The 22,901-nt window shown below is 42.8% G+C and overlaps 1 protein-coding gene across 2 annotated transcripts; it reads left to right on the top strand.

The window, feature by feature from the left end:
- Positions 1-1,179: 1,179 nt before the first annotated feature.
- Positions 1,180-9,897, top strand: RBP7 (retinol binding protein 7). Of its 2 annotated transcripts, none has more exons than XM_064494071.1 (4): positions 1,180-1,307; positions 7,218-7,396; positions 7,497-7,598; positions 9,784-9,897. In XM_064494071.1, the coding sequence occupies exons 1-4, from the start codon at positions 1,235-1,237 to the stop codon at positions 9,889-9,891; spliced, it is 462 nt and encodes a 153-aa protein (XP_064350141.1). In that variant the 5' UTR covers positions 1,180-1,234; the 3' UTR covers positions 9,892-9,897. The 2 variants fall into 2 exon arrangements, with proteins under 2 accessions (XP_064350141.1, XP_031319887.1); XM_031464027.2 differs by having other exon boundaries at positions 9,637-9,897.
- The last annotated feature ends 13,004 nt before the right edge of the window (positions 9,898-22,901 follow it).

The following is a 22,901-nucleotide window of genomic DNA, read 5'->3' as shown; positions in this document are numbered from 1 at the left end:
GGGAGAAATCCACAGTATCTACTGGTTCTGGGCTTGAGCAAGCCGGGTGACTAATGGTACGATTCATGGAGATGAGGAAAGCTAAGGAATGATTTGTTTCATGGTTTCTGTCTTGGATATGTTAAGTTTGAATGCCTTTAAGGCATCCAAGCGGAGAGAGGTCGCACATGAGCTCAGGAGCCAGGCTGCCTGAGCTTGAATCCAGACTCTTCCACCAACTGCATGACCTTGCGTAAGTTACTAGCCTCTCTTTGTCTCAGGTTTTGTCTCTGTGAAATGGAGATACTAAAATAACTATTGGAGAAGTAGGATTTGATGACAAATGATAATACATGTAGTAATCATTCAGTAAATGTTGGCTATTAATATATTTGAATATATTTGAGTGGGAGAGATCAGAAATGGACAGATAAAGTCTTGGAGCCAGCCTGAATAGATGGTGTTTGTGGCTAATGTTATACATTAGCCCACATCCCTAACTCCCTACTCTCTGCCTCTCTCTGCTGTCAAGGTGAGGGACTGGATATTAGATCCACAGGCTCCCGTGCAGTTACAAGTGCCATCTGACACAGTTTTGGCCAATGAGTATGAACAGAAATCTGATGAAGGGCTAATGGCAGGTGGTGGTCCACCCCTTCTTCCCCACCTTAAATGCGGATGTCCCAGCTGGAAACCCAGCAGCCGACTCATGACAGTGAGGTAAGTAGCTGGAATGAAAGGCCAGGAGAATCACAGACATGCCCCTTGCATGTCATGGAGTTGCCAAAGAACCACCACCTTCCACTTATCCCAGGACTGCTGGGAAAAAGGGACGTAAGCCTCCACTGAGTCCGCTAGAGTTGGATTTCTTGGTGTATTGCTTGAGGCTGACACAGTAATCAATGCCATGCGTTTGAAGGTGATCCCTTGGTCATTAACATGTAGGCAGAGAAAAAAAAGTGTGTCTGTGAACGCGGTCTCGGTCACGCCCACGTTTGGAGTTGAAGCAGGAGAGGAGAAAGCCCTAAGGAAAACTGAGTAGTTTGCAAGGGAGGTAGCAGAAGTCCAGGAGCGCTTGGCGAAGGAGGCTAGGAGTGGAGAGGGTTCCTAGGAGTGCGTGTGCCCAGTGCTCCACGGCACAGCCCCTCCCCGCGCTGCTGTCCCCTCGAGGTCCCGCCCCGGACCCGCCTCCCGGGCCCCGCATTTACCGCCCAGTCCCCGCCGCCCACCCGCCAGTGTCGCCCCGAGACCCGCCATGCCCGCCGACTTCAGCGGCACCTGGAACCTGCTCAGCAGCGAGAACTTGGAGGGCTACATGGTGGCCCTAGGTAGGGCGGGAGGGGCCGCACGCCGCGTAGGGGCCGTGCAGCGGCCTCCGGCTCCCGCCGCTTGTCGGGGGTCCGGGCATAGGCAGCCAGGCTGGCCTGTGGGTCTGTCTCCCTGTCTCCCCTTACCCTCGTCCTTCTGTCCCCCCAGTCTGCCTGCCGATCCGCTCGTTAACCCGCGCCCGCCACCTCCCGTCCATCCTCTGTCCCCCTGTCCGTCCGTCTGCAGGTCGGTCTCCCACCTCTGTCCGTCTGCCAGCACTCCAGTCCATCTGCTTGTCCCTCCATCCTTCGGTCTCCCCCATCCCCTGCTCCCCGACTTGTCTGGCCATCTCCCGGTCCCTTCCGTCCTTCTTCCTGCCACTCATACTCCCACACGTTCCCCTGTCCTTCCTTCGCCCCTGGCTGCCAGTCTGCCTGTCCTCCTGTCTGTCCGCGGGTGCCCCGGTCCATCTCTACCCCTCCACCGAGGCTCCGCGGACTCCCAAGCAGGCGGGGCTGCTTGTGGCGTGGGCCATCTCCTAGGGAGATTCAGGGACACGATGGGGGTCCGCCCGGGTGAAGGGTCTCCCCTCGCCCCGCAGCTGCTTTAACGCGAGCAGCCGGCTCTAGGATTCCGTGGGAACAGTGGCTGTCCCAGGGAGGATCCGACTGGCAGCATCAGCATCGCCTGGAGCTGGTCCGGGACGCAGATTCCGGGGCCCCAGCTGGCCATCCCCCGCGCCCGCGCCCCCGGATGATTCTGGTGCCGGCTTAGAGTTCGGGAGTCACATCTGAAATCTTCTGTTTCCTGGCTTGTCCTTCCCTCGATGGCTTGTGAGGGGTCAAGAAACCCAGACCCCTTAGAGGCCACTACCGCTCCCCCTACGCGGGGGCCCAACTCTGGCCCGGAGAACTGTCGGTCAGTGTCTGAAGGGGTCGCTTCCCCCGCGCCCCGCCCGACCCGGCTCCGGCGCGCCTGGGTGCCCAGAGCGCTTTAGCAGAGAGGCGCGAAGGGACGGGAATACGGGGGCCTCCACGGTGCGTAGTGGGGTGGCGGGGCTCTGACCAAGGTCCTTGCTTCCCAGAGGGCCCGGAAGATTTATTTCCTGCCAAGAAGACAGAACACCTCCCTTCCCTACCGATTCTCAGTTTGTCCTGCCCTTAGTCTAATTCTTCAGACTTCGTGATTCAGAGCACTTACTCTGTGCCAAGCGCTTTAGCCTAAATGACACTTACGAGGGGAGGACACTTTTGATGGTTGGGCCAGAGCTGCTGGGAGTCTGGGGAGCTGGGGGCTGCTCTGGCTCTGCCTCTAATTACCAGACCCTGGGCCTCAGTTTCTCCGTCTGTAAATTGAGGAGAGGTCCAATTTTTTCTTTTCACTGTGGTAAAATAAATATAACATAAAATTGGCCATTTTAACTGTTTTGAAATGTACAGTACTTAGAGTTCTAAGGCTCCAGTGTGTTTTTAAGATCTCTCAGCCTATGGTAGGATTCTCCCCTCCGTTTCTCACACCACGTAGGGAAATCTGGAACTTCTCAAGCTAAATCTGATTCACACCACAAAACCTTATAGGCAAGGGAAAAATATTTTTCTCCACCCTTGGGTTCATTGGCTGGGGCCCTGTAAATGAGACTAACAAAAAACAGCTTAACAAGAGACAAACAGAATTTCGTTAACACGTACAGGGTGAATACACACTGGAGGACTCAGAGATAAGTATTTCAGGGAGTGGTTAGAACGTGAGCTTATACGGCACCTTAGCACGGAGTAATAATTTTCCACAGAATTGACAAGACAAAGAGAACGGTATTGTGTTTCTAGGAATGGCAACTTCTGGGATGATAAATGCACGGAGGAACTTATGGAAAATAAGAGCTAGTTAGTAAAATTGATTATGTACATTCTTCTGGTGCCATCTCTAAGCTGATAGGTGTCTGGAATTGTCTCTCTCACTTCTGTTCAACCTGGTACAGAGTAGGGGTGGACACCTTTATAAATTTATGTCCTGTTTTGAGGGGAGGGCAGACAGCTTTTCTTCTATCAGCTTCCCAAGTTCAGCTCCCTGAACTTGTCTTCAGTTCAGAATGCTCAATATGCCAAAGTGACATATTTCAGGAGGCATATTCTGCTATCCTTAATTTGAATCTCATTTCCTCTCTATTTCCAATTCATAAGAAGGAATTAATGATTATTTTCCCCAAAGGCAGTAAATCCTGATAATTTACTTATCTCCTCACCCCCAGTTTGGTGGTGGCATGTGACCATAAATCCTTTCTTCACTGGTTTCTCTGGCTAGTATCTGGCTTCTTGTGTGGAGGATAAAGTCTTAAGGATCAGGTGATGGCTGTGAATTTTGCCTTGCTGAGCTTTCTTTCTTTCTTTTTTTTAACTGAAGTACAGTCAGTTACAATATGTCAATTTCTGGTGTACAGCACAATATCCCGGTCATGCATACATATGCATATATTCATTTTCATATTCTTTTTTATTAAAGGCTATTACAAGATAGTGAATATAGTTCCCTGTGCTATACAGAAGAAGTTTGCCTTTTATCTATTATTATATATAGTGGTTAACATTTGCAAATAGTAAACCCCCAAATGTATCGCTTTCCATCCTCTTTCCCCCAGTAACCATAAGATTGTTTACTGTGTCTTTGAATCTGTTTCTATTTTGTAGATGAGTTCATAGTGTCCTTTTTTTTTTTTTTTTTTGATTCCACATATGAGTGACATTATATGGTATTTTTCTTTCTCTTTCTGGCTTACTTAACTTAGAATGACATTCTCCAGGTCCATCCATGTTGCTGCAAATGGTATTATTTTATTATTTTTATGGCTGAATAGTATTCCATTGTATAAGTATACCACAGCTTCTTTATCCAGTCATCTATCAATGGACATTTAGGTTATTTCCATGTCTTGGCTATTGTAAATAGTGCTGCTATGGACATTGGAGTGCATGTGTCTTTTTGAATTAAGGTTCCCTCTGGATATATGCCCAGGAGTGGGATTGCTGGATCATATGGTAAGTCCATTTTTAATCTCCATACTGTTTTCCATAATGGCTGCATCAAACTATATTCCCACCAACAGTGTAGGAGGGTTCCCTTTCCTCCACATCCTCTCCAGCATTTATCATTTGTGGACTTTTGAATGATGGCCATTCTGATTGGTGTGAGGTAATATCTCATTGTAGTTTTGATTTGCATTTCTCTGATAATTAGTTATACTGAGCATGTTTTCATGTGCCTCTAGGCCATTTGTATGTCTTTATTGGAGAATTGTTTGTTTAGGTCTTCTGCCCATTTTTGGATTGGGTTGTTTGGTTTTTTTCTTATTAAGTTGTATGAGCTGTTTATATATTCTGGAAATTAAGCCCTTGTCAGTCTCATCTTTTGCAAATATTTTCTCCCATTCCATAGGTTGTCTTTTTGTTTTGCTTATGGTTTCCTTCACTGTGCAAAAGCTTGTAAGCTTAATTAGGTCCCATTTGTTTATTTTTGCTTTTATGTCTATTGCTTGGGTAGATTGCCCTAGGAGAACATTGCTGAGAAATTGGGGAACTTTTGAGCTAAGGGTACATGCATTTTCATGAAGAGGCTTGAGCAGAGAATTCAGCACAGAATTGGGGCAAAGGTCAGTAGAGTTCAGGCTTTAGTGGATTGAAGTCAGGAGGGTCAACATCATCTTTCCATTCTCCACTTGGGTAGGGCCTTAGTTCCTTAGGAACTCACTGCATCAGATTGTTCTGTATCTCCCTTGAGGAGGAACTGTTACCAAGCTCAGGTTCAGCTACTTGCTGCTCAAGAGCCAATACTTGACAAGCAAGTGTTGGTAGAAACGGAAGTTGTTTTAATCAGAAAAGCCAGCAATCTGTGGGTAAGGCAGACTCATGTCCCAAAACCAACTCTGAAGATTCTGCTCAGCCATGAAAAGTTTTTAAAGGGGAAACAATCTCAGTTAATCATTTAGGTAGGAGGTCAGATTCTTCGCCATTTTTCCATTGCATGCGTACTTGCTGACTTCTGATCTTCCTTAGGGTGCTGCCTTGCCTGCATGATCTGTCTGTAAATTTGCTAAGGGAACCACTGGAAGTAGAGAGCTAGTCATTCTTTAACTGCTTAATTCTTCATTCCTGCTTATTTTAATCTAGGGAAGAAATCAACAGGTTAGGCAAGGTATTGTGTGCATTTAGCAGAGCATAAGTCAGGAGATAGATTAAATGTTACCTAGTGATCTCATTTTTGTAATTAAGGTTTAAGAGGAACAGAAATAGGCAAGCAGAAAAGGGACAAAAGAGCTGGTTACAGAACTAGGACCCTGTTTTACTGCTAAACTACCATTTCTTGATGGCTTTTCCTTTGTTCCTGCATTCCATTACTTCCCTTAAGATCACTGATTACTGACACCCGTTCAAGGGCAAGCACTATGGCCAGGCTTAGATCACAAAATGGCTTAGATCACAAAATGGCTTCTCTTATGTCAAGAAAGCTATGGCTGGTTCTCCTTCTCTGGAGACCCCCTAACCTACCTGCTTACATTAGCATTTTATACAATAGCTGAATCAGCCTAAAACCTGTTGCCAGTTGCCAACAAGCTGTGAAGAAAATGACATGGCACACATTGCTGTCTTCTATCTTCCACGTGTAAAGAACCTGGACTTCCAGGTCGATGCATTTTCCCCGGGGCAAAACAGGAGCTCAGGGCCAGGTGAGCATAGGGTCCTGTTTCTCTAGGACCAGCAGGGGCTTCTTAGAATGCAGACTCTTGTGCCTCAACCCAGATCCCAGATCTGTGGAATCAGAATCTGCATTTAACCGGATTCTTTGGTAATTCAGATAAAAATTAAAATGGAAGAAGTGCCGGTCTTTGATACACCAAATCACCAGTGGGGCAACTAGCAGAAGTAAATACTGCAAAGCCTATTTCTCAACTTAAGTGTGTTCTAATGCCAACTTGCACAGAGGTACTCAGACCTTTCCTGAGGACGTCTGCTTCTGATAATGGCAAACTAATCTATTTGTCCTAACTCTTCCACTGAGGATTAAGCAAGACAAAATATATGTAGTTTTAAAAGCTTCTTAGGGAACACCAGAGAGATACGAAAGTAATAAAGAATTGTCAGGACCCCGGTGGCTGTTCCATGGCCATCCCTGAAACCTTCTGGTACACCCTTCTTGGGAGTCCTTGGGCTCCCTGTGACCTCTGTGTTATATTTCCTTCCCCAGAAATCTGCATGGCTCACTCCCTCAGCTCTTGGCTGAAATGACACCTGGTCCCCCTATTAAAATAGCAACCCTTACCTCTAGCTACACCGTGTGTACAAAATCACCAACTGGGAACTGTTTCTACCGAAACCCTGATCTTCTCAGCATCCCATGTTGCTGTGTGTGACTATTTTTTTAAAGCTTATTAAAGATTTCTGAATGTTTAGTAGTATTTGCATGATTAGAATGGTTTTTGAGGTTTTTTTCATTGTTGTTCAGAAACTGTTCAAATGCTGTCTTAATTTGAAGTGTAAATACATAAAGCAGAAAAAGGCAGCATCACTGTGATTGAGGCTGGATTGGGTCTTGAGCCCTGTCCCCTTGGCTTCTTTGTCATCTTGTCAACCATGAGGGGGTGGGATTTCCAGTACTGCTGCTGCCACGCCAGGCTTCAAATCCATTACCTAAGACACAGCCAGCCAAATGAATCTGCTCTGAAAATTGTTCAAGCTTTTTAATTCACTTCTGGATGGAAGTTTGCCAGGATGCTTGTCTCCATTCATCCAACTTCGGCAGGAAGCAAAGTTGAAGTTGTAAAAGAAACACTAGCGATCAAGTGTGATGAGTTTGAAGATAGCCGCCAGATTCTCAGCTTTTGCATCTCAATTGAATGTTGAGATTTCTTCTTTTCTTTTTTTTTTTAAATTATTTTTAAGGTATTGACTTTGCCACTCGTAAGATAGCCAAGATGCTGAAGCCACAGAAAGTGATCAAGCAAAATGGAGATTCTTTTACCATCCACACGTACAGTAGTCTAAGGAACTACTCTGTTACATTCAAAGTTGGAGAAGAATTTGATGAGGATACCAAAGGCCTGGATAACAGGAAATGCAAGGTGAAAAATTAAAGTAATAACAGAGGCTTTTGTGAGTTAACCTGGCACTCTCCCTGAGGATGCTGCTAGAGCAATCCATTTTCTCTCCTCCCTCATGCAGAGCTTGGTCACCTGGGACAATGACAGACTCACTTGTGTGCAGAAGGGGGAAAAGAAGAACAGAGGCTGGATCCACTGGATTGAAGGGGACCTACTCCACCTGGTACATGCCACATTTTGTTTTTATTTTTGATGCGATTATTAAAGAAAATATTAAACAGGAAACCATGACCAGCAATCCTACCATCCCAACCCAACTGTTCTCAGTTTGGTGTCTTACCTTCCAGTCTGTAGGAATATTCTACCTTTTCATTTAATAGGGCAACATATTCCAGGTTTCTAAATAATTTACCTCCTGAATTCATCATGTATTAATTGAATCCATATAATAAGGTAGCAAAGTAGTTAAATAATAGTCCATCTGGTTCATGAACTCTCATTTTAGTAAAATATTTTCTTAATTTCAATGTCTAAGAGTATTGATTCAGGGTGTTTTCTGCTATTCCTTAAATTCACATAAATAGGGCTTTTTGCATCCATGGATTTATTCTGTTAGGAAGAATTCACGTAGGGGATCAGTGTCATCAGAGACGTCATTGCCCTGCTACTTTGTTGCATAACTCACTTCCAAAAGGATGGATTAATTTCTTATGCCACCAGCACTTCAAGACCATACAAGTTATAGCTCGACCCAATCAATAAATTCTAAATATAATCTAGAACCTATAAAATTGCACATCAAGGCTTAATTATGGCTTTCAAAATGAGAATTCCTTCCTGCCATATATGTATATTCTAATGGCTTACATTTTTTGAGTGACAATGTTGTACCCGATTACTTAGCTAAATCCTCTGAGTGCATTATTTCCCTTAGTCTTCAGGACAATCCTGTGAAAGGGACACTATTTTTCCCATTTACAAATGAAGAGATAGAGATTTAGAAATTCCCCAAGGTTGCAGAGTAGAGATTCAAATCTAGGTCTGACAAGAATGTGTGCTTTCAACTTGATGCCCTTTTGGTCTCAATGTACTTGTGAAATCTCTTGAGAGTCATGAAAACAAAATTAGAGCACTTATCTTAGAGTTGGATGTGGGCGGTGTTTGAAGGTCTGAGGAGTCTTTGATTACAAAGACATTGAAGATACTTTGATTCTTAGATTGACAAATCTCACCCTCTTCTGATAATTAAAAACAAAGTTAAACTTGCCATCACAAAAGTGTAATACGGAATAACGAAGAAAATCAAAATATGTTTGAGGATTCAGATTAGTTGGCTGTAAGAAGTAATGTTCTAATTGCATGCACCTGTCTTTGACATAGCCAAGAACTCTGCCCCAATAGAGGACAGAAGGACACTTCCTCTAAGGGTACTCGTGGGAAGATTTTTACATGCTGTGATACAATAAAAATAAATAAATATTTGGTCTTTGTACCTGATTCCTAAAACTTCTGGAATCTCCAGGGTAATGAGTGTCTTCTATATGCTAATGAGATGCTTGGTGGCTGGGGACCCCAGATAGCTTCAGGATAGGGGCTGCTCCCAAGAAAGATGGAGGCTAGATTAGAAAGTTGGAACTTTCAGCCCAGCCCCCAACCTCAGACGAGGCAAGAAGGGCTAGAGATTGATTTACCCATCAATGGCCAGGGATGTAAGCAATCATGCCTATGTAATGAAACCACCATAAAAACTCCTACATACAGGGGTTCAGAGAGCTTCTGGGTTGGTGAAAACATTGAAGGGCTGGAAGGGTACCATTTCTGGAGGTGGCATGGAAGCTCAGCACCCCCCGTCCCCTCTGCAATACCTTGCCCTGTGCATCTCTTCCATTTGGCTGTTTCTAAGCTGTATCCTTTATAATAAACCTGTAAATGTAAGCAAAGAGTGTTTCTGTCAGCCAGTCTAACAAGTTAGCCTGAGGAGGGGGTTAGTTGGTCAGAAGTATGGGTGGCCTGGAACTTGCGATTGATATCGCAAGTGGGGCAATCTTGTGACGCTAAGCCCTTATCTTGTGGGGTCTGCACTAGCTCTGGGTCCTTAGCATCAGAATTGAATTAAATTGTTGGATACCCAGTTTGGCATCAGAGAGTAGGAGAAGTGAGCTTGGAAAAGACATGTATTTGGTGTCCGAATTGTTGTAATGATAATAATAGACCACGTGACAACTCAATTTCTTTTGTCTTCCCTTCCTCCCGGTCCCCAGGAAATGTTCTGTGAAGGCCAAGTGTGCAAACAGACATTCCAGAGAGCTTGATCTGTATCCAGCCACAGAGCCCCCATGTACTGCTGCTGCTCAGTACTGAATTATATCCCAGGTGAACAAATGTTGATGATCTGAATTATATTGCAGATGTCCTGGTTTGGGACGGGCCTTGGTGGGAGAGATGTCACACAGCCTGTGCCAAGAACCATCTGGATTGTGAGAAAATTTCTCAGCTTCAATAAACTTGTCCAGTGATTCTGACTTTTTCCTTCTACATTTAGCATATCTCCTTCTTTTTCAGAAGTATTCAAAAGCCTCCTTAGGCACACCCCTGACACACTGATAAACTAGTTGTAATTCCCACCTTCAAAGCCTAGTGAGGAAGATGGACAAAACAAGCCATCTGAACGCTGGTGACAAGTACAGGCAGCTATGAGAGCCCGGGAGAGGCAAACCTGTCATCTGGGGATAGGCAAGTGGTGGCAGGGTCTGGGGTATTTCTGGAGGTGATCTTTAAGCTGAGACCTGAAGCAGAGGTAAGCAGGAAGCATTGGGGTGGGGAGACGAAGCTGGGGAACCTGGAATGACCATCAGGCCCTATCATGAAGAATCTTGAATGTGAGGTTGAAGAGGTGAGATTTTTGTCCCCAAAGTGATAGGAAGACGGTGATGGATATTAAGCTGATATGCACAACCAGATTAGCTCATAGAAAGTGCTTCTGACTGCAGAGGGAAGAAAGGATGGGAGGTGGGACGAATGAACTACTTAGATGATTAATTTCTTGAATATGTGTAAGCACATTTGACTGTCCTTTATGATTGGATTACCACATTCTGCTGATTCTTAGTTTGTGGTTGGCTTTATTCCTTTGATAACTGTGTAAGTTTAAAAAGCTAAAGCTCTAAACTGTTCTTAGAAATAATGAACAGTACATATATGTAAATAAAAAAAAAATCTTCCCTGGCTCTGAGGGCCCACAGGAAAAAAAAAAAAAGATGATAAGTAGGGGATGCGATTCAGGAAGCAGTTTCCCTTGGAAATCACAGTGTGGGGTGATACTGGTTCAGGAACACCTGGAGCCTGGGTCTCAAATACGAGGACAGAACTCTGGGGCTGGAGAGAAGCAACTAACCATTTAGGAGGCAGAATCTACAGTCCAAGGGGATGGATGAGCTGCAGGGATGCTGGAAGGGGAAGAATTCAGAAAGGTGCTCTGTTTTGGTTCAGGCAGCTACAGGAAGGCTGAAGTCCATCAGGAACAAAGGAACAAGCAGAAGAGGAAAGGGGAGTTGGAGCTTCAGATTCTGAGGTGCCTGTGCCCAGTGAGAGCCAGGCTGCCAGGAGACAATGGATAGATGAGTCCGGAGACATGGACAAGTTGCCACAAGCATCTAAACTATGCACATGGATGAGATTGTCTGGGAGGCTGTATTTAAAGTGAGAAAAGAGATACCTGAGGTACAAATGAACAGTACATATATGTACCAGGGATGGGGGGCTGGAGAAACAGGGAAGCAAAGGAAAGAAATGTTTCAGGGTTGAGGGAGTGTTCAGCGCTCACTGAGTCGCCCGAGGTATCAGTAAGAAGAGGCGGAGGACTTTGCCATCTTGGTGAGGACGGACTGAAGCAGCACACAAAGGGTTATGGAAACAGTGGCCGTGAAGGGGTACAGACAGTAAGAAGCAGAAGGAAGGTGGTGGTAATTTCAGGGAGGTTTGGGAGGGAGCAGCTTGACGAGATGGATGGAATTGATGGACCACAGAGTCTAGGCCAGGGAAGGCAGGTCAGGGAAGGGCTCACGTTCACTGAGCACTTACCATGTGCTAAGCTCTAAGCTGGCGTTTAGGGAGTCCATGGGCAACAGCAGAGGAAAGGTCTGTGCCTGTAAGGAGCTTACAGTCTGCTGGGGATGACAGAAATCTATAGGAAATTACAGTCTGAGTATCACATATAACTCTTAAGTAATGGAAACCAAGTTGTTAGTTTGACCTTAGAAGTGGTGACTTTGGAGCTGAATGAAGTCAGAAGACAGTTGTGAATCCAATTAGATATCGTGATCCCACCAAATAGAAAGAACAGGAGATTGTTTCAGGATAAAATCAGGCAGTACGTAGATTAGCTGAGGTCACAGACCCAGTCAGATTTGAGAATTACGCAGTGAGTAACCCAAATTGGGGGCTGTGGGCCGTGAGACCACCCCGTCTTAGAAATCTCCTTCTAACATAGCAGTATTACCCTGAGGCATTTTGAAACAGCTGGCTGTGAGGGGAAGGCAAAGTTTTATCAGCATTTATTAATTTATCCAAGTATGAAGGACCTGCTGTCCCAGGGAGCGTGCTAATTCTTGGAATTGAGGCGGTGGGAAAAAATGAAAACTTCTCCTCATGGACCATTGGGAGGAGATAGGTAATAAACAAGTTAAACATGCTGTGGTAAGGGTTACCAAAAATAAGAAGAAGAAAATAGGGAGGGGAGGGTTTAGCTCAAGTTGCAGAGCGCATGCTTAGCATGCATGAGGTCTTGGGTTCAATCCCCAGTACCTCCTCTAACAACAGATAAATAAGTAAACCTAATTACCTCTCCCGCCAAAAATAAAAACAAAAAATTTTTTAATTAAATAAATAAAAGAAGAAAAAGAAAATAGGGAAGGGGAATACAGAAAACAGAATGTTGGTGGTTCCCCTTTAAGCAAGATGGTTTAGAAAAATCTCAGTAAAGTGTGACATTTAAGCAGAGTCCTAAGGCAAGGAAAGAGGCTTTGTGGAGGTCTGGGGGCAAGAGAATAAGTGCAAAGGGCCTGCAGTGGAAGGATGTGGGATGCGCTGGAGATGCAGTCCTAAGGCCAAAAGCAGGTGGAGATGAGGTGGGCCTTCGGCAGAGCCGGGAGGCTTCGAGCAATCTTATCTGTTAGACCACTGCTTTGCAGCACCTGGAAGTGCCACCTTCAGTTTAGGATATAAAAGCAGTTGATTTTTTTTTCCCCAGTCTTTCAAGGTGCCAACTTATGGGAGTCTTAGGTCACAGGAAAACAGCGTCTCTTTTAGTGGAGCTGTGAAATCTTCAACCTCCACTTGCAGGCAAACCAGCTCTAGAAGGGCCGGCTTCTCTTACAGGACTTGACTTAAAGCAGCAGCATGTAATAAGCGATAGTTCTCTGACTCTCTTGTGCAAACTATAGTTCAGGTTAAACACAGAGTTAAGGAAGGGAAGTTTTTATTTATAGAAGAATGCCAACTAATTGGTGAGAAAAGAATGATAGATTCAGAGTATCAACATTTTTCAACCCTTAATGAAAGTAAGGATCTGGGCAATGATCATCAGTGGCTGCTAGGTGAATGAACAGTCAGTGGGGTCTTTACAATGGCTAGGTCAGGCTGACACCACCTAATGAACCCAGCGATCAATCATTATCACTCAAGGTGGGGACAGGCACTGTGTGTGATGCGATGAGAGATACGACAGAAGCACCTGGGAACCCTTTTCAAAAAGGAGACACAGAATCTAAATCAGCCTTAAGTCTAACTACTGCTTTATAGAGAATACAAGGAGATGGACGGACATGTTACGTGACATTATCACCCAAACCCTGAATGTGAGGAATTCAATTCTAGAAGATAAATTAAGTGGTTACTTCACCCATAAATTTAGCATGATAAAAATGGAAGTAAAGGAGAATTGTTCTAAATTAAAAGAGGCAAAAACAAATTGTTTTTAAAGAGGTAAAGAAGTAGGAGTCATATCAATCAAATATAATATGTGGACCTTATTTATATCCTGTTCAAATAAACCAGCCATTAAAAGACATTTTAGATAATTAGGGAAATTTGAACATGGACTGGATATTAGATTAAAAGTTATCTATTTTCTCCATATATTAATGGTATTGTGTTTTTTTTGTTTGTTTGTTTTACTATTTTTTAAACTTTTAAAGACATACTGACATATTTGCAGGTAAAATTATATGTTTGGAATTTGCTTTGAAATACTCCAGCAAAAACCAAAAAGCAAAAACAAAACATTAGGTGTATAGATGAAACAAGGTTGCAAAGATTTTAATAATTTATTGGAAAAGGTTATGTGTGGGTGCTATGGACTCAGTTGGGTCCCCCAAAATTCATATGTTGAAGTCTTAACCACCAGCCTGACTGTATTTGGAGATGGAACCTATAAGGAGGTAATGAAGGTTAAGTGAGGTTATAAGGGTGGGGCCCTGATCCAATAGAATTAATGTCCTTTTAAGAAGAGACTCCAGAGAGCTCTCACTCTCTCTCTCCACATGCTCGTGGTAAAGAACATGTAAGTAAAAAGCAGCTGTGTGCAAGCCAGGAAGAGTGTTTTCACCAGGAAGCAAATCCAGCAGCATCTTGATCTGCACTTCCAACCTCCAGAACTGTGAGAAATAAATGTCTGCCGTTTAAGCTACCCAGTCTGTGGTATTTGGTCATGGCAGCCCAAGCCGACTACCAGAAAGCTTTTGGCACCAAGTGGGATGCTTCTATATCAAACACCTGTAAATGTGGAAGTGGCTGTAGAACTGGGTAATGGGTAGAGACTGGAAGAGTTTTGAGGTACATGCTAGAAAAAGCCTGGATTGCTGGGAATAGAAATATGGACATTCTAGATGATTCTGGTGAGATCTCTGAAAGAAAGGAGGAGAGCTAGTGAAAGAGGAAGCCACTTGTTAGAGAATGCATGAATAATCATGAACAACTCAATGTTGGTAGAAATATGGATGATATAGGCCATTCTGCTGAGGTCTCAGATGGAAATGAGGAACATATTGGAAAGTAGAGACAGCTGATCCTTGCTATAAAGTAGCAAAGAACTTGGCTGAATTGCATTTGTGTACTAGTGTTTTGTGGAAGGTGGAACTTTCAAGTGATACAATTATTGGATATTTAGCTGAGGAGATTTCCAATCAAAACACTGAAGCAATGTCTTGGTTCCTCCTGGCTGCTTATAGTAAAATATGAGAGGAGAGAGATAAATTGGCAAAGGAATTGTTAAGCAAAAGGGAGCCAGAACTTGAAGATTTGGAAAATGCTCAGCCTATCCATACTGCAAAAAAAATGAAAAAGGCTGCTATGAGAAAAATACTAAGCATGCTGATTGAACCACCATTTGATAAAGAGATGGGTATGTGAACCATGAATTTAATCAGTCATCTCAGCAGAAACCAGGACTAGAGATAGAATTTTGCTAGCAGAAATCTTGCTGAACTGAAGGGAATGGAGATGGATGAAATGAAAGAAGGCTGTCAGACTTCTTAGATAGGACAGGCGAGACCATAATGTTGTAAGACTGTTAAAGTACACCATTCTTTAAGAAAAGGGAAGAATGACCCTGAAGGCAATTTGGTTTTTGTTTGTTTTTATTCTATTGTATTTTATTTTATGCTTTTGTTGTTGTTGTCTTGAAGGCAATTTGAAGATCATCAGGGCTGCTTCCTGGGTTTTAAAATATGGGGTGTAGATTTGGTTTCAACAGGCAGGGCTGCTGATGCCCAGGGCCTTGGGGCAGGGATTAATACCCCAGTGGTCCTGAAGGCAGGACCACCACCCCAGTGGATCCAGAAGGTGGAGCATCAAATCAAAGAGGACTGGTTTTTTTTTTTTAAGATATATATTATTTTTAAATTAAAAAAACAGTGAAGTATAGTAGATTGACCATGTTGTGTAGTTTCTGATGTACAGCGTAGTGATTCAGTCACATATGTATATATTTTTTCATATTCTTTTTCATTATAGGTTATTACAAGGTATTGAATATAGTTCCCTGTGCTGTACAGTAGGACCTTGTTGTTTATCTATTGTATATACAGTAGTTTGTATCTGCTAATCCCAAACTCCTAATTTATCCCTCCCTCCCCCTTTCCCCTTTGATAACTATAAGTTTGTTTTCTATGTCTGTGTGTCTGTTTCTGTTTTGTAGATAAGTTCATTTGTCTCATTTTTTTTAGATCCCATATATGAGTGATATCATGTGGTATTTGCCTTTCTCTGTCTGACTTCCTTCACTTAGTATGATCATCTCTAGGTCCATCCAAAAAAGGACTGTTCTTGAGCCTTAAGCTCTAATGGGATTTCCTTTGCTGGTTTTTGGATTTGCTTGGGACGCATGACCCCTTTCTTCCTTCTTCTTTCTCCCTTTTGGAATGGGGATATCTATCCTGTGCCTGACCCACCACTGTAGTTTGGAAGCACGTAACTTGTCTGGTTTCACAGGTTCGCAGTTGGAGAAGAATGTTTTCTCAGGACGAATCCTACCTTGAGTCTCACCCATAACTGACTAAGATTATATTTAGATGAGACTTTGGACTTTAGACTTTAGAACTGATGCTGAAACAAATTAAGAATTTTGGAGGATGTTGGGATAAAATTAATGTATTTTATTTTCATATTGTTTTTCATTATAGGCCATTACAAGGTATTGAATATAGTTCCCTGTGCTATACAGTAGGGCCTTGTTTATCCATTTTATCAGACATTTGATTCTTGCAGCTAAATCTATTTAATCAGCTTCACATTTTAGAGACTTACTGCAACACTCTACTCCAAAATGAAGTTCTGTATCAGTTAGAATGCCTCTAGCATCAGCTGATAGAAAATGTGACTAACAATAGTTTAAGCGTATTGTTTTGTTGTTGCTGTTTTTTTTTTTTTTTTTAATATTTTAAAATCTCGTATAACAAGTTGAAAGGGGTCATCCAGCTCTGGGGAAGCTGCTGGAGGACAACAGAAAGGATCCAGAAAACTTCTATCTATCTATCTATCTTGGACAGGAGGGACACACGGCAATTTCAAATTATTTACCTTTGAGGAGGAGGAAAGGGCAGAGGCTGAGGAAGCTTCAGCTGTCTTTAATTTTTTCTCCTTCCCCTTCTTCTCCCCCTTCCCCTTCTCCCTCTTCTTTTTTTTAAGTAGGAGAGATGTTTAAATTGAGATCCCTCCAAATAGTGAAATTCAAACACTTCACCAACTTAGCTCTGTTTTCTACAGCAAGAAGGGCCTCACAGCAGGGTTATCTGAGATGGGAGGAGGAAGAGGAAGATTCAGGGAGAGGATAATGGAGCTACAGAGCCTGGAAGCTGCAGACAAAGGCAGTCCCAGACCCTTTCAGGCAGCCCTGAGTGCTGGGATTCCTTCTCCCTTCTCATGTGCAAACCAGCACCTGTACAATGTAGAAAGGCCGACCTCTGGGCTGGTCCTTCCTCACTCCTTCAGGGAACAGTGAGAGGACCAAAAGTCAAACCGGGAAAGGCAGTGTTGAGGGCTGTGGGAAGAGAAGCCACGGGTTCTATTCTTTAAATAGTCAAAGACAAGGACTCAGACAAATCCTTATACTCAAATGTTCATGGCGGCATGGTTCACAGTAGGCAAAAATATCCAAGTATCTCTCAACAGATGGCTGGGTAAACAAAATGTGGTATATTCATACAGTGGAGTATTATTTAGACATAAAAAGGAATGAAATTCTGACACATTCTACAGCATGAATGAACCTTGAGAATACTACGCTGAATGAAATAAACCAGTAACAAAAGGCCACATATTTTATGACTCCATTTATATGAAATGTCCAGAATAGTCAAATTTATTGAGACAGAAAATAGATTAGAGGTCACCAGGGGCTGTAGAGTAGGGCAGAATGGGGAGTTATTGCTTCATGGTACAGAGTCTCTGTTTGAGGTGATGAGAGAATGTTGGAATTAGACAGAAGTGGTGGTTGCACAACATTGAGAGTATACTAAATACCACGGAATTGTCCACTTCAAATGGTCTTTTTAAGTATAGTTGATTTACAATGTTGTACAGCATAGTGATTCAGTTATACATATATATTATTTTTCATATTCTTTATCATTATAGGTCATTATAAGATAATGAATATAGTTCCCTGGGCTATATAGTAGGACTTCATTATTTATCTATTTTATACGTAGTAGTTAGTATCTGCAAATCCCAAACTTCTTTATCTAATCATCTGTGGAAGTCAGAATTTTAAAAAATTCCCCACTTATGCAGCTCACAAAACCAAGATAGGATTTGTTTTAGTTTGAACCCTCATCCTTTTACCCCTGCAGCTGTCTGTTTCTTCAGGCATTTTATTAAAAGTTTTAAGTGTTAGGATCTTCTGCAACTGGAAACATAAAGAGGGAACCACAACAGGACAGTAGGAGGGGCGTGCTTGTGAGATAATTGGGCCCATACCCCCAGGGTGGGCAACCCACAAGCTGAAGATTTGTTAGGTTGCAGAGGCCCTCCCACAGGAGTGAGAGCTCTAAGCCCCAAGTCAGGCTCCCTAGCTCAGGTCTCGGCATCGGGAAGAGAAGGAGACCCCAGGATGTCTAGTTTTGAAGGCCAGGGGGGCTTGGCTCTGGGAGTCCCATGGGACTAGGGAAGACTCCATTCGCTTAGGTAGTGTACACGGAAACTCACGTGAACCAGGTCCAAGGGCAGAGGCAGTGATTTCATAGGAACCTGGGCCAGACCTGCCTGCTGGACTTGGAGGATCTCCTGGGGACGTGGGGGACTGCTGCGGCTCACTCAGGGGGCATAAAAGCTGGTGGTGGACATTCTGGAAGTGTTAATCCACATGAGCTTTCCTGGAGGCCGACATCTTGATTGGATCATTAGCACAAAGACCTAGGTCCACCCAACAGCCTGTAGGGAAGCCTCAGGCCAAACAACATACAGGGTGGGAACACAGCCCCACCCATTAGACTTCCTAAACCTCAAAGACACAGCCCTACCCACCAGAGGTCCAGGACCAAGCTTCACCCAGCAGTGGGCAGGCATTGGCTCCTCCTGCCAGGAAACCTGCATAAACCTCTAGTCCAGCTTCATCCACCAGGGGGCAGATATACTAGAGATAAGAAAACAATAATCCCAAAGCCTGTGGAAGGAATCCACAAACACATAGAAAGATAGATGATATGAGGAAGCAAAGGAATATCTCCCAGGGCAAGGCACAAGATAAAATCCCAGAAGAAATAAGTGATGAGGAGATAGGTAATTCATCTGAGAGTTTAAAGTAATGACAGCCAAGATGTTCAGAGAACTCAAGAGGAGTATAGATGCGCAGAGTGAAGTTTTTAGCAAAGAGTTGGAAAATGTAAAGAATACCAAAACAGAGTTGAAGAATAAAATCACTGAAATGAACAATACACTAGAAGGAACCAAGAATACACTAAACGAGGTAGAAGAATAGATCAGTGAGCTAAAATATAGATTAGTGGAAATCACTACTTCAGAACAGAAAAAAAAAAAGGTTTTAAGTGTTAGAAATTTAACTCCTCTCACTCTCCAAGGAAAAGACTGGCTTACAGCTTCCTATGGCGCTTATTTTGGCTCCAGTTAGGAGGGGCTCAGAAACCAGCCTCCAGGAGGGAGTTTTCGTTTCAATCAGGAGATGTCCACCTGGGGAGGGCTGTGCAGGTTTTTCTGGGCTGCTCTGGGAGCAGCGGCCACGCATCCCTCGGAGGAAGGGGCGGGTGGCAGTGCCCTTGCTGAGCGCGGGCACGCCTTGCAAGAGCCTGTCGCGTGGGAGGGTGATGGTGCTGAGGCTGTTCAGTCCCCAAAGTTATTGCGGGCCGTCCTGTGCCCACCTCCCTGAGGAGCCTGCAGTCTGGGAGAGAAGCAATGAAATAGATTAAATAGGGGATTCCTCCGTTTGCGTGTTCTGGCTGCCTGAGAAGCGGAGGAATGCTTCTGGAAGGACGGGAGTTTTCCAGGGGAGGGTGGGAGAGCTGTTTCTACTTTCTGTTTCTGTGAATTTGACCTCCGCGCCACCTAAACACGGGGGAATGGGCGGGAGAGCCGGGGAGGAGAGGAACCACCCAGGGGATTTGCAGTTAATGGAGATGGGGCGGGGTGACCGGTTTAGGTAGCCTCCGAGGAGCTGGGGGACTCCGATGCGCCCCCTTCTGGAGGAGCCTCACACTCTCTTCTCCCCCGCCCTCTGGGGAAGGAGGGAGGACCCTGCAATTTTTGTTTTTTCTTTTCTCTTCTCTTCTCCTTCCCCTTCTCCTTCTCCTTCTTCTTTTGAACGGACTTGAGAGTCTGTTTTATTTTATATATTTATTTATTTATGGGAGGAAGTAAGGAGGTTTATTTATCTACTTTGAATGGAGGTAGTGGGGATTGAACCCAGGACCTCATGCATGCCATCTATGAGCTCTACCACTTAACTATACCCTCCTCCCTCTTCTCTTTTCTTTCTTTTTTTATTTTATTTAGTTTTTAGTGGTTTAAAATTTTTATGGTTAAATATACATAGCATAAAATTTACCATTTTAACTATTTTTAAGAGTACAGGTCGGTGGCATTAAGTACATTCACATTGTTGTGCAGCCATGACCACACTTTTTAATCTTCCCAAACTGAAACCGTGTCCCCATTAAACAACTCCCCTCTTGTTTCCTCCCAGCCGGTGGCGACCTTCATTCTACTTTCTGTTTCTGTGAATTTGACTACTCATATGTGTGGAATCATGTATTTGTCCTTTTGTGTCTGGCAAATTTTATGCAGCATAAATCTTCAAGGATGAGCCATAGCATGTGCTAGAATTTCCTTCCCTTTAAAGGCTGAATAATATTCCATTGTATCATGTGGATAGATCACATTTTGTGTATCCATTCATCTCTCAGTGGACACTTGGGTTGTTGCCACCTTTTGGCTCTTGTGAATAATGCTGCTCTGAACACAGGTGTACAAATATTTGTTTGAGTCCTTGTTTTCATTCTTTTGAGTATATACAGCAGTGGAATTTCTGGTCATATGGTCGTTCTGTTTAACTTTTTGAGGAACTACCAGCTGCCTAACACAGCAGCTGCACCATTTCACACTCTCACCAACAGTGCACAAGGGTTCCAGTTTCTCCACAGTCTTACCAACATGTGTTTTCTAGTTTTTTCTTAATTAATTAATTAATTTTTGTTAATGGAAGTACTGGGGACTGGACCCAGGACCTCATGCATGCTAAGCACACACTCTACCACTGAGCTATATCCCTCACCCCTTGTTTTCTGTGTCTTTGGTAATTTACACATACATAAAATTGACCACTTTAACCATATTTAAAGTGTACAATTCAAGGGCAATGAAAATATTCACAATGTGGTGTAACCATCACCACTGTCCAGTTCTGGGACTATTTTATTACCTCAGACTGAAGCCCCTTACTCATTAGCAGTCAACCCTTTCCCTGCAGCCCCTGCAAGCCACTACTTCCTATCTGTATGGCATGGACTATTCTGGATATTTTCTATGACTGGAATTGTACAATATGTGTTCCCTTGACGGTCCCCTCAGGTTCATTAACTTTCTGGAATGACTCACAGAACACAATAAAGTGCTTTACTTACTGTTACTGGCTTATAATGAAGAATACAACTCAGGGACAGCCAAATGGAAGAGATGCTTAGGGCAAGATACTGGATGGGGAGATGTGGAGTTTCTTTTTTGTTTGTTTATTTATTTATTTAGCCAGGAGGAGGTAATTATTTATTTTTTATTATTATTACTATTTTTTAAATAGAGGTACTGGGGATTGAACCCAGGACCTGTACATACCGAGCACGCACTCTACCACTGAGCTACACCCTCTCCCGGAATGTGGAGTTTCCACGTCCTCTCTGGGTGAACCACTCTCTCAGCATCTAGGTGCCTTCACCAGTTTGGATGCTTTCCTGAACCTCATCGTTCAATAGTTTTTACAGAGCTCCATTTCCAGCTCCCGTTCTTCTCCCAGAGGCTGGTGAGTGGGGCAGGAGTTCCCATCTTCTAATAAAGTGTTTGGTCTTTCTAGTGACGAGCCCTGGTTCTGAGGCTATCTAGGAGGGGGCACCTTAAGTTATCCCATTAATGCAAACTCAAGTGTGATCTAAAGGGGCCCCTTATGAATGACAAAGATACTCCTATCACTTAGGAGACTCCAAGGGTTTTAGGACCTCTGTGCCAGGAATCAAGGACAAAGACCAGCATACATTTTTACTGTGACTCACTGTTTTAATTTCAGTTTGGAAAGACATTTTGGAATGGGTCAGTAAAACCAGAGAGAACATATATAGTATGTGAAGAATCTCTTTGTCATTTTAAAATGCAAGAGACCATCCTCATGGTGATTTACTAGGGTTAACTGTTAGATGCATTTTATCACAATTGCTTAGATTGAATTCAATAGACATTTCTAGAGATTCACCAAGTATTATTAGGTTCTGAGTATATGAAACAAAAGCCACAAAAATTGATGAATGATGAATTCCATATAAATGATTCTAACATTAAGAAGTGAATTGTAACCCCCCCAAATTTTTTTAAGGTCATACCAAAGCAGTAATTCATTATAAGGATAAATTTTGTTTTGTCTTGTTTCGTTTTTATTGAAGTATATTCAGTTACAATGTGTCAATTTCTAGCGTTCAGTACAGTACCCCACTCATGCATATACATACATACATACATTTTCATATTCTTTTCCATTGAAATTTATTGCAAGATATTGAATATAGTTCCCTGTGCTATGCAGAAGAAATGTGTTTTTTTAAATCTATTTTTATATATAGTGGCTAACATTTGCAAATCTCAAACTCCCAAATGTATCCCTTCCTACCCCCTTTCCCGCAGAGGATACATTTTGAGTAAGTGTAATGAACAGTTTCTTGAATTGTTTGATAATCCAATTCACGAAAAAGAGTAAATCAAAAGTTTTAAATTTCTCAATAATTTACATAAAATACTGACACTGATGGAGTTAATAGAAAACATAACACACCATGATGCAAAACCAAACTGGTAAATGTGAGTTATCAATTCAGAGTATTTACCGTAAATCACAGCATAAGAATACTTGTAATGCCCTGAAATCTCCCAGTTCATCTCTGAAACTTCACAGAAATAGTCACAAGTTTAAAAACAGTCCTAAAATTCACATATCCTTATTGATAATGTAGTGTCCTTGCTATAATGAGTTGTGAAACTAAAAGAAACTTTCTTAAGCTATCAATAATGAAAAGTAAATTTCAGTCAACCTTGATAGAGGAAAAATTCGTTTACTTTTTAGATCTCTCTAAAAAATTATATTAGGAAATTATCATATGAAGAGGCAAAGAGTATGCTGCAAAAAAAAAAAACTTATTTAGAGGCTGTTAATAAAATTGTTGTTTTTCTAATTTTTAAATATTCACATTTGAGACTAATTTGGTGTTCTTTTCCTTAAAGAAGACTTTCCAAATTATTTGTGCTTCCAGTACTACAAAATCTA

Source organism: Camelus dromedarius, chromosome 14, assembly GCF_036321535.1.
Source record: "Camelus dromedarius isolate mCamDro1 chromosome 14, mCamDro1.pat, whole genome shotgun sequence".
Classification (NCBI taxonomy): Eukaryota; Metazoa; Chordata; class Mammalia; order Artiodactyla; family Camelidae; genus Camelus; species Camelus dromedarius.
Note: the sequence above shows the minus strand (reverse complement) of the source record. Positions and strands in the feature narration are given on the sequence as shown.